Here is a 12,022-nt window from a genome sequence, read left to right on the forward strand (position 1 = left end):
GTACAGGAAAACAGTGATGTGTGTAATTTGATTTTATATGTGAACACCTAGTTGAATTCTTTTAGTATTTTCAGTGATCTTTCAGTGAACTCTTTTATATTATTTTGGGTATATCATCTCAATATCTGAGAATAATGACTTTTTTCCTCCAGCTTTCCCTAGTTTATAAAATTTCATATTTTTTCCTTGTGTTTTTGAGTTGTAAGTGAATTCAAGCTTAATGATTAATGTTAGTGGTGATAGTGGACACTGTTGTCCATTTATGGATGTAATAAAAATTATTTTAATTTTTAATCATTAAGTGTAATGTTTCTTATATCGTTCTTATTGATATTCTTTATCAAGATGGTACATTTTCCCCCCCTCAGTTCCTGGTTTCTCAGGTGTTTTGTTCCCCAGCAATGTGGGTTGAATTGTACTGAGTATTTTCTGCATCACTGAGATAATCACATTGTTTCTTCTTCTAATCTGTATTGCAGTGAATTGCATTAACATTTCTTTTTGAATTTCTGGTATAAACTCTACTGGGTTTTGATTTGTTGTTATTTTAATACATTGCTATGGAATTCGCTACTGTTTTATAAGAATTTTATATGTATCTTTAATGATCTAGTTGTTGTGTATACATATATTAGATACGTAATATTACTAGATATATTAGGTGCTATTACCTAGTTATCTATTTCATCAATAGGATTATGTTGTCCTTATAGAATGAGTTAAGAAGATTTCTAAATTTTATGAGAAAGTTGAGAATTAAGAATAATGTTGAATATTTATTGGAAATCACCCACAAAATTATGTGGACCTGGCACCATTTCAGAGTCTCTATCTTTGGCAATTTTTAAATTCATCTTTAATTATTGATTTATTAAGATTTTTCTCTTTCCTTCAGTTAATTTTTATAATCTATATTTTCTATAGAAATTATATGCTCTCTTCCATTATTCAAAATTTAAAACTACATTTCAATGTTCTGAGTCTTTTCTTCTTTTCCTTAATAAGCTCCAAGTCTGTAGGGTGTATTTGTTTATGTATTCAACCAAAGAAGTATAACTCTTGAATGTGCCTGGGTATTTGGGGAACAAAAGGATGATTCCTAGAAGCAAGTATCTTATCAGCTTCCCATGAGATAAGAGAAATACTTTCATTACTTCCAAAATGAGGAAATGTAGTAGCAGTATCTTTGGTCCCCTAAAGTGAAGAAAAATTGGAGTTTCAAAGTTTCCTTTAATACCAAGAAATGAATGAACTGCATATAAATAAAAATGTGTTATAGATGGTCAAAATTTAGTTATAAAAAGTCTGTTTAGTACCAGTGAATTGATGGTAGTTTTATGTGCTCCTAAAACATAGGGTTGGGGGCAGGGTGTAGCTCAGTGGTAGAGTGCATGCCTAATATGTACAAGGTCCTAGGTTCAATCCCTAGTGCCTCTGTTAAAATAAGTAAATAAATATCCAATTACCATCCCCCAAAGAATAAAAATTTTTAAAAAAACAAACAAAAAACATAAGGTTGACAAAATAAAACTTGTTTGCCTTTTACATTTCTCTTTGGAAAAGTGTGTGTGTAAGTGTGTAAGTGTGTGAGACAGGGGCTGATTATCTTATATTTTTAAATATCGAGTTTCTTAAATTCTAAGATGATATTTTTCTTTCCTTCAAATTTAGATGTTCCTGAAATTAAGATGCGTCTTATCATCAATGAGTACATGTTATGTAGTAGCAATTCTTTTTTTTTAACTACGTAGCTGTTATAAAGTGGATGATATTTTCAATTAAAATATGGTGAATATAGTTTCTGTACAAAATACTTGAAATTCCATCCCTGTGTCTCATTTCATGGAGTATAGGAAAAATTCACTTGGTATGATATGATCTCACTGTTAACTACTCATGGAATTTCGGCGAGTGTTTAATTAGGCCTCTACTTCAGATTCGAATGCCCCATTCCATCCTACACAGAGTCCATAAAGTGGTGATGGCTTAGGGCTGGCTTCTCCAGCCCATGCACTTGGACTTGAGGTTTGTGCATGAGTGTGGTGCTTAGTCCTTGGCTCTTGGGAGAACCATGTGGCCACCATCCCTTGGTTGGTCCCCCTCCCTACCCCAGCCTCTTTTCCTTGCATCTGTCTTTCTCTTCCTTTTCCTTTTTGGCTCCCACAGCCTCTTCATCTCCAACTGAGGCACCACCCTTGCACGAGTGTCCTGTGGCTGCTGTAACAAAATCACCACACACTTAGTGGCTTAAAACAACATAAATTTATTATCTGACAATTCTGTAGATCAGAAATCTGACATAGGTCTTTTTGGAGTCTCTAGGGGAGAGTCCATTACCTTGGTTTATCTAGCTTCTAGAAGCTGGCCACATTCCTTGGTTGTGGGCCCTTCCATCTTTAAAACCAAATTCTTCTCATATTGTATTTATTACTCCAGCCTTCGCTCCTGTCTTTCTCTTCTACTTTTAGAGACCTTGGTGATTACATTGGGCTTCCTCAGATGATCCAGGATAACCTCCCTATTTGAAGATGAGATCCTTAGCAAACTTCCATTTGCAACCTTAATTTCCTTTGCCATGTAACACACCACACACTCAGATTCTGGGGATTAGGATGTAAATATCTTGCCTACTATAATCCTCTCTTACTCAATTTCTGTATTTGTTGCCAGTCATTCTGAAATCTCCAAACTCAGAATGCTGATTTTTAGAAAGTCATTTGGTAGTAAATCTGATCTGACCTGAACCAATTTTGTGTTGCAACATTTGATTTGAATTAATATGAGGCCATGTGTAGTTTTTATTGATTGCACTTAGTGGGAATATTCACATACTTTATTGCAGAAATTGATTAAAGTGTTTGGGTATCAGGTGCTTCCAGTGAGAAAAATGATGTAGTAGAAAATACATGCACTGTGTTATCTTTCTAAAATTGAAGAAATTTGAAATTGCGAAACCTATCTGGTCCCAATAAATTAAAATAAGGGAATGTGGTCCTGTATAAAGCCTAGAGTTTCAGATTGTAGTACACTCTGATTTGATCATTTCCATTTCCTTTGGCTTCCGTGAAGAAGTATCTGTTCAAGAAGTAAAGTCAATTTTAAATACTAAAAATCTAAGATCCAGTCGAATTTGGTGTCATCTTCTTACATACATTCATTCCACTCCTTTCTACATATTTGAAACATATTTATCGGTCAGGCACTATTCTAGACACTGGGAATATAAAAGAGAATTCAATCTACTAATTTGAAGTTTTATGGGGTTTTAAAATACGCGGTGATAAGGAAATGATAAAGAAGTACACATAAGAAAAATAAAAGTATTCTTTGGGTTGGATATAGATTTTTCTTTTTTCAAGCAGTCAAACAAGCTTATGCCAAAGTTGGTGGTTCCAGATTCTTACCATTTCTGTAGTCACGTACATACCAAGGGTTTACAAAATCAGCCTGTGTAAGTTCCAGGTCACATTCAGTTCTGACAAAGTCACAGGGCGTGAAAGGCAATGGAAACTCTTAAAAACCAAGACTTTACATTTCCTGAATGGTTGTGGCAGAAGGTGCTGGTGTATTTTATAGGTGAGTTAATTAAGCAGACAGTCCAAAGTTGCTGACAGGACAGAAGTGATAGTGAAGAATGTTTGCAGACAGTGTTTCATACATAGCATATGATTAGTTAATAATCATAGTCTATTGTTGAACTGGATCCTAGCCACTGGATCCCTGCTGTGTTGAGATAGGTGTCCCTGCTGCCTGCTGCATGCCTGGACAATGCAGTACTAGTCTTTACTCTGTTGCCTGGACACCCAGGTTCTATTATAGTTCACATTTGTGTTCTGCTTGCTGTCAGTTGCTCTGTAAGGACTCTGCTCTTTTTGTGTAACTTCCTGCTGGTGTTCCTTTTTAACACCAGTGTTCCAAGATCCTGGTCCTTTTTGTCTGTGCCATCCTGGTACAGCTAATTGTCTATGTATGGTTGAGCCCCAATATATCTCAGCTAATATTTTAAGAAAATAGTTCATCATATACTTGCATCTTGATCCACACTCTATAATGAGATTATTCCTTCTCAGAACGCGTGAGTCTTCTCTTCAGTCTTTTCATGGCTGACTTCATCTCATTGTTCCTCAGGGTGTAGATCATGGGGTTCAGGACAGGGATGATGATGGTGAAGGTGACAGATATGGTCTTATCAGTGGGGAGGGCAGTGAAGGGCCGGGCATAGACGTAGATGCAGGGCACAAAGTGCAGGGTCACCACCGTGATGTGGGCCGTGCAGGTGGAGATGGCTTTCCTCCTGCCCTCCCCTGCTTGAGACCTCAGTAATAATAATATGACTGTATAGGACACCAGGAGGAAGAGAAACCACAGTGTGGTGAGCAGTCCATTGTTGGAAATCATCAGCAGCTCAAGCATAAAAATGTCAGTGCAGGCGAGTTTGAGGACCTGGGGGACATCACAGTAGAAGGTGTCAAGAACATTGGGTCCACAGAAGGGGAGTGGGAGCAACAGGGAAATCTGCACGATGGAGTGGACAAAGCCCCCCACCCAGGAGGCCACTATTAACCCAATGCAGCAGCCTCTATTCATGATGGTCACATAGTGCAGGGGCTTAGAGATGGCCACATACCGATCTAAGGCCATCAGTGACAGAGAAAATACATCCACCCCTCCAATAAGATGGAAGAAAAACATCTGGGCGAAGCAGCCATTGAAGGAGATGGTCTTTCTCTGTCGCAGAAGGTCCACCAGAACCTTGGGAGCTGTGATGGAGGAAAAGCAGATATCGGCAATAGACAAATTACGGAGCAAAAAATACATGGGGGTGTGAAGGCGAGAGTCACAGGTCACGGTGACCATGATGGCAATATTTGCTAACACAGTTGTTACATAAACTGTAGCTAAAAAGAAAAATAAGAGCAAGCTCAGTTCTTGAGACTGGGTCAGTCCACGAAAAATAAATTCAGACACCCTGGTATGATTTCTCAAGGCCATTGGAAGAATTCCTTTCTCCATGTGCAGCTTTGAATGAAATAATAATATTACTGAGGCAATGAAATCAGCAAAGGTTTGTCTCATACAGAAATTGAACACACATCATTCAAAAACTCATGTATCTTATTCTTCATGAACTTGCTGTGTTAACTGGAGAAATCACTCAGTTCCTCTTGTTTCACTCCCTGGTTAGTACAAGTTGTAGGGTCATTTCCTTACTGCGCTTGATGGGGACCTTTGGCTTCTGTTACAGTCCACCTCTAGAAGTTGCCGAGGAAGAGAACTTAAGGAAGGTTTTGTGGAAGCAGTTGTGGGTTCCCTGTGCCTTTGTGAATCAGAGCAACTGTGATTTTATTCACATTCCACTTTGTTCCTATGGCTTAAAAGCCATTAGACTTAAAAGCCGTTAGAGTAAATCAACCCTCAAATGCCTTTCTGTAACAACATGATAGGGATCAACTTCAATAACATATTATATTTTTTACGTATTATATTTTTATTGAAGTAGAGTCAGTTTACAATGTTGTGTCAATTTATAGCTTTAAAAGCGACTGTGCACCTCATTTCAATAAATTTTCCTAACTTCCCTCGGAGGCTAGAGGGGTAGGAGGTGCAGTCATGCCTAGTTCAATAATACTGAAACTGAACTCCATCCAGGTAAGTCAATCTTCCAAGGTCACACAGAAAATCAGTGGCAGAGAGAAAGGAACACAAATTTCTTCTGTCTCTTAGTACTAGGATTTTTCCACAATACCACACTGTCTGCCAGTTTCAGGATACATAAATCCTACAATAATTTGCATAAGGTACTCTTTACAGAATTTTTCTAGCACCGTCAGTGCTGAGTTTCATCACCCCTTTGATTTCCACTCCCCATCACCATGGAATTTCAGACAACGCCCCTTCTACTAGCTTTCAGAAGTGATGTCTCTTTAATTTTTAAATTTCATTTCAGGGGTTGGAGTTTAACACAAAGAAGATGATAAGGATGGTGATGGAGATAGTTCTGTTCACAAAGCAGACAGCAAATGTTCCGGGCATGCCTATATAGAGGAAGGGCATGAAATGCAAAGATATCACAGTGATGGAGGCAGGTAAATGCAGATTTCCTCCTGCGCCCTTCCTATAAACTTAAGCAGCTTCTGATGAGCTTGCTATTTGCATTTCCTGATGGAGTGCGAGCTAACACAGGACGGAAGCAATGGCAGCTCCCTGTTCCTGGAGGCCTGCTGGTCCTCTTACTGTACAGTCCTTGTTGGGGAGGAAGGGGCAGATCCAACTGAGAGAATTTTCAGTTCATTCTATTTTGCCCATGTGAGTCAGGATTAGCCAGCCTTTTAATGCTTGAATATTAATCTAGGAAAAATCAAATTCCGGAAGATGCTTAAGTGACATGTGAAAGGTCACACAGGAAGCTAGTGGTGAAATCAATCTTTGACTTTTAGCCCCATACATATTTCTAAGTAGACTTATGATGGTGGCAGCAGTTGAAAAAAATAAGGTTAACTCAAGAGTTAGAGAAAAAAAAGGAATCCTCAGCTTAACATCTGAGTTATCTGAAACCACCATGTAGATAGATGGTCCTTTGATCAGTGCCCAGCTGGGAAGCATTGTGCTTGGCTTGTGTAGAAACAAGCTTTCAGAGTCTTGAGAAATTATGTGGATAAATAAGCAGAAGACACATGTCGCCTCTCATTTGCTCTGGAGGATATGGTTACTTGTTTTGTTTCCCCAGTTTATTCCGTCTTTATGGACATGGTCACCTCCACAGCATGTATTGCTAGGTTAGCACATTTTATCCAAAAGACTTACCTGAAGCACCTACATTGCCAGCAACCTGGACATTGTGTCAAATCTCTTCTGAGGGATCTACTTTCTACCTGTCTCTCAATGTATCCCCTTTGCTTCATCCTCAGTTAGACCGGTTTCATTTCTTCTTAGATTGTTGCAAGAATTTCCTAACTGGTCTTTTCTTTGGTGTGGTGTTCTCTAATTCATCCTCTCTGTTGTTTCCAAAAGTATATTAATAAGTCACAAATGGAACCATCTGTTCCTTTGTTTGAAACTTTTCAATGGTTCCCCACTGCCTACAGAATAAAGATAGAACTCCTCTTACAGCATTCAAGACTTTTCTCCATCTTGAATATTATCTGGTGCCCTGTTTCCTTTGATCCTGTTTCAGGTCTTCAGATGTTATGCAAATCCTTGCTGGCCCATGCCTTTGGATTTGTGTTCCTGCTGCTTTTTCCACCTACCATGTCCTCCCCACCCGCAGGGTCTCCTCTTTGATGAACATTGATCTCCTAACACTCAGGTTCAGAGTCTCCTCCTCTGTGGAAACTTTCCTGATATCCTTTTATGACTCACAATCCCCTGCATAGACTTCTGGCACCTATTACAGTTTATTTCATCTAATTTCTCATATGTCTGTCTCTCCTTGGTTCACTGTAATTTCCCTGCAATACCTCAAGTTCATCCTGTCCACTCACTATTTCATTCATTCTAATGTAATCAAAGATTTGCTTCACCTGGGGCACATATTAGGTGCTCAATAAATGTTTTTTAAAAAAATTAATGAATAAACTTTGCTGGCGAGTGTACATTACACAGGCATTGGCGTTGGAGTTTGAATAAGTGAGAAGGATGTTGACAAACATAAGCTAAGAGACCCTTTTGTAAATGTCTCTGACTTGGCCTCAGGGATGCCAGATAGAGGTTTGCTTTCTGATCCAGGCTTTAAAATAGCTTTGCGACCCTGAGGAAGTTGTGCAGCCTCTCTGTGCCTCAGGTGCTTAGCTGTAAAATGTGGGAACAGCCTAGTGTGATGTAGCGTCTAGTGAGATGCCCTGTAGGACGATGTTAAGAGGTCTGGAGGCACCCCAGGGCTGGAATTCTGCCTCTTCCTTCTTTGTTACTTGAAGCAAGTCCTTTATTTTCCTTTAGTTTCCTCCTCTGTAAACTGGGAGGCACAGCACTCGCTTCATTAGGTAGCATTAGGAGCAACTATAATCGCACTGGTAAAGTGTCCAGCACATATTAGGCATTCAATTAACTCGCTTCCCTTTCATTCCTCTGAAGAAAAAAGTGTCTGTCCTGAAGGGTTATTTATGAGGACATTTGCAGAATGTAAAGTGCTATTCAGTAGAAGGACAGCTTCTCTTTTAGCCAACTTGCTCATTTTTGTTCCAATGAGCTGGTATGAATTAACCAAGTGGACCCGAGGATTCCATGCTGGGTGGTTGGATTTGGGGCTGAGATTGGCTCTGGATCAAAGGCAAGAGGCCCAGTAAGTCATGTACAGGTGTGGGGCTGCTTTTGAAACCTGCATAGTTTTTAAGGGAATCTGGGGTTAAAATCATGTTTTTTGAGGAAGCACCCATCTTGTGGAAAGAGGTTCTGTGATTCCCTCAGGCAAACCCTAAGCTGGAACAAAATCTGCTTCTTATACACAACTCAGTTGTTCCATCAAATGCAAGCTGCTTTCTCTTGTACCACCCTGACCCCATCTCTGTAGCCCCTTTTCCTTAGGAAGACATTCCTCCTTTCCCAATATTTAACATCCACTTTGTTTTCTGTTGTTTCAGCTCTCTTTGCAGCATCTTACACACCAGGTATATTTTTCATGCTCATACTATTCATGTATGATCCACAATGTCTCATGTTCTGATGGTTTACTGTTCTTACCTAAATCCTTCAGTATCCAACCAGGAATTTACACCTTCTGAGACTGGGTAGCTGGGCCTCAGTGTATGTGATGCTGAAGAACTAGCACGTTAGAGGTGAAGTTCTTGTGAAGATTAGTTATACTGGACTTCAGTGTCTTCTCTTCAACCTTCATGTTGGAAAAGGCAGACGTGGGGAGTTACATCATCATAGCTCTTCTGCTTGTCCCAAAGTGTCCCTGCTATGCTCACTAATCCCCAAGGTGCAAGCCTAATATGGGAATTAGCAAAGGGGATTTTATTGAATGTGAGTGTGAAAAGAGGATGGACATTCTTCTGCTAGTGTTGGAGTTCCAGTGGGGGTTATTAAACAGCTTCTAAGTCATTATTGCATGCAAGTACACACACACACACACACACACACACAAACATAAACATACTCACATTTCTATGCCTTCCTTGTACGGTTCTAGAAGACATATATCTGCATATTCTATGATTCTCTCAGTTTTGAAGAAACATTTATACAGACATTTCATATCATGTGATCATTCATTCTCAATGTAGGCTTTATGTCCAAGGGAGCAAAATTTGGTTCTTGAGGGGCCAAAAACTTAGATATTACAATGATGTGTGCTTCTTTAGAGAACCTCAGTACACAAAAGTATATACAATATATTTTGGTAATAAATTTTCATGAGGGAGAGCAATTAGGAAAAATATCTAATAACTCTTTTGGGGGGGCAATAATTTTAAAAAGCTTTCGAAGCACTGGTCTATGATTTAGAGTCTTGGCCCAGTTTCTTTGTCTTGTAAGACTCAGAGAAGATCACAGCTGTGTGTCACCAAAAGGACCTTTTCAGCTAAATATTAACCCCTCATAACATTTTAAAAAAATTGTTCTGTATGTTGCAATTTCCTCAACTTCTTTATTCCTCTTGGCCAATTTTTGAAAAAACTATTGAAGGCAGAAGCGTGGAATTTGAGGTGAGCATAGAGAGAGAAAGGAGATTTATTCTTTTTCTTTTTTCTTTTTCTTGGATTCCTTCTCTTGGGAGAGAGGTGGATTATAACACAGATTCAGTCTCTAGTCCTAAATGACCCTTCATACAGTATGTTTCTTTTCTCTCCTGGTACAGAAAATGGGTCTTGAGTGTGTGAAAAGTTACTTCTTAGGTAATTTTTTTTGTACTACAATGATGTGTCTTGAGTTGTCTATACATACATAGATCAAAACTACAGTTTTGCTCCAGCTCTAAAAGCCAGGGGTGAAATAGGACGAGGGGATAGAGGAAAGAAGGAACTTCAGGTTGACATAAAAGAAATGGGCACTTTGTGCAGGTACATCCCCCCACTGGACAAGTCCTTTTGATATTAATCTCAGTGGGCAAAAAAGTAGAAAAGACTTGAGAATAGGAAATACTTGGTTCTTGTATAGATTTGTTTATAGATATATCAGACTTGACACAACTTAAACTAGTCCTTCTCTTTTCAGTAATTAGTGAAATGTATCAGAGATTCTGTACTTACAGCATTAAATCAAGAAGTGATTTTAATAATCAACTGAAAATAACAGTCACTAGGGAGAGAATGTGTGGAATAAATATATCCATATCTGTATATATGCACATATAGGAACAGAGGTGTGGATAATAGGGGGCATTGATTATATGCCTCATTAATGCCAGGAGTGGTGCTAACCTTTGCAATTGTAATCCTCTCAATGTTTCATTCTCATGACAACCTTGTCAGGAGACAAGGCTATTCCCACATCACAGGTGGTGAAAGTAGCATGAGGGCCACAGATCCACCAAAATAGCATTTAGGTTATTGATTTCAACCTCAGACCCCTACTTCTCCCCGGACCGCAAGCCTGATGGCTGATGTTCAATCTCACCTCTTCCTTTTGTTCTCACAGCCTCTCTAATAGAGTTTCGTGGCTCTGGGGATATACAGAAATGACTGTGGAGAGTTAGCTGCCTCTTACCCTTAGGGCAGTGGTTTGAGAAAACCAACTCAAAATAAATGTCCAGTCTCAATCTGACTGCTCATCCCAGTTTCTCGCTCTCAACAGGCCCAAGCCTCCTCTGCAGTCTCCTCATGGCTGACTTCATCTCCTGGTTCCTCAGGGTGTAGATCATGGGGTTTAGCATGGGGGTGATGACCGTGTTATTGATGGACACAGCTGTGTCCATGGGCAGCATAGTGAAGGGCCGGCAGTAGATGTAAACACAGGGCACAAAGTGAAGAGTCACCACGAGGATGTGGGAGGTGCAGGTGGAGAGGGCTTTGTTCCAACCCTCCCCGGAGTGAGCTCTCAGCATCACCAGAATGACGGTATAGGACCCCAGGAGCAGGAGGAACCACAGCAGGGTCACCAGCCCATTGTTAGAGATCATGAGAAGCTGCAGAGCAAAGGTGTCAGTGCAGGCCAGCTTAACCACCTGGGGCACATCACAGTAGAGGGCGTCCAGGATGTTGGGGCCACAGAAGGAAAGTGGAAGCATCAGAATTATCTGGACAATGGAGTGCAAACCACCACCTACCCAGGAAGCCACCACCAAGGCCACCCACATCTCTCTCCTCATAATGGTCACATAATGCAGGGGTTTGGAGATTGCAAGGTATCTGTCATAGGCCATCACAGAGAGAAAAAAAATATCTGCTCCACCAACAAAGTGGAAGAAAAATATCTGTGCCATGCAGCCATTGTAGGAGATGGTTTTCCTCTCTGATAGAAGATCCACCAGGAACTTGGGAACAGTGACAGATGTGAAAACAATATCTAGGACTGACTTGTTCCGCAGGAGAAAGTACATGGGAGTGTGGAGGCGGGACTCACAGGTGATGGTCACCACAATGAGGGCATTGCCCAGCACGGTTGTTACATACACAGCAAGGAAGACCACAAACAAGAAAAACTCCAGTTCCCGGAAGTGAGTGAGTTCCAGGAAGACAAATTCCTTCACGCCGGTGTGGTTGCTCTGGCCCATGATGGGGACCACCTTCATCCAGGTCTATCTTGGAAGAAGATATGTTAGGGTTAGGAGTATGGTGTCATAGGGGGCAACATCATGGATCATATACTGATACAAGGCTCTTTTAAGCGTTTAGATCTTCATGACTACTAGAAAACCTGTGCTTGAGTCTTCCTTTTTGTGAAGATCTGAAAAATTTTTGCCCTGATGACTCTTCGTTTTTATTGTAAATAGCCCGGGTTGACTGGAAGAACCATCATACTCCTATGTCCTTCATCTGACAGAGAGAGATGAAGATGGTCCTTTGGCTATGACTTACCTTCTGTCCTGTAAGAATAACTTCACATGTACGCAAAGCTTTATCCTTTACCAAAGGCTTCACCTGTAACA

The 12,022-nt window shown here is 40.1% G+C and overlaps 2 protein-coding genes across 2 annotated transcripts; both read right to left on the reverse strand.

The window, feature by feature from the left end:
- Positions 1-4,056: 4,056 nt before the first annotated feature.
- Positions 4,057-4,992, reverse strand: LOC105094911 (olfactory receptor 4D10). The gene has a single exon (XM_010987014.3). It carries the CDS (start codon positions 4,990-4,992, stop codon positions 4,057-4,059), a length of 936 nt encoding a protein of 311 aa, XP_010985316.2.
- A 5,710-nt stretch (positions 4,993-10,702) lies between these two features.
- On the reverse strand, positions 10,703-11,647 carry LOC105094912 (olfactory receptor 4D6). Its single transcript, XM_010987015.2, has one exon. It carries the CDS (start codon positions 11,645-11,647, stop codon positions 10,703-10,705), a length of 945 nt encoding a protein of 314 aa, XP_010985317.2.
- Positions 11,648-12,022: the final 375 nt, after the last annotated feature.

Source organism: Camelus dromedarius, chromosome 12, assembly GCF_036321535.1.
Source record: "Camelus dromedarius isolate mCamDro1 chromosome 12, mCamDro1.pat, whole genome shotgun sequence".
Lineage (NCBI taxonomy): Eukaryota > Metazoa > Chordata > Mammalia > Artiodactyla > Camelidae > Camelus > Camelus dromedarius.

What these genes read in the sequence shown, in the direction of transcription:
- LOC105094911 (XM_010987014.3), bottom strand. Translation starts at nt 4,992, where the DNA reads ATGGCCTTGAGAAATCATACCAGGGTGTCTGAATTTATTTTTCGTGGA.
- LOC105094912 (XM_010987015.2), bottom strand. Translation starts at nt 11,647, where the DNA reads ATGGGCCAGAGCAACCACACCGGCGTGAAGGAATTTGTCTTCCTGGAA.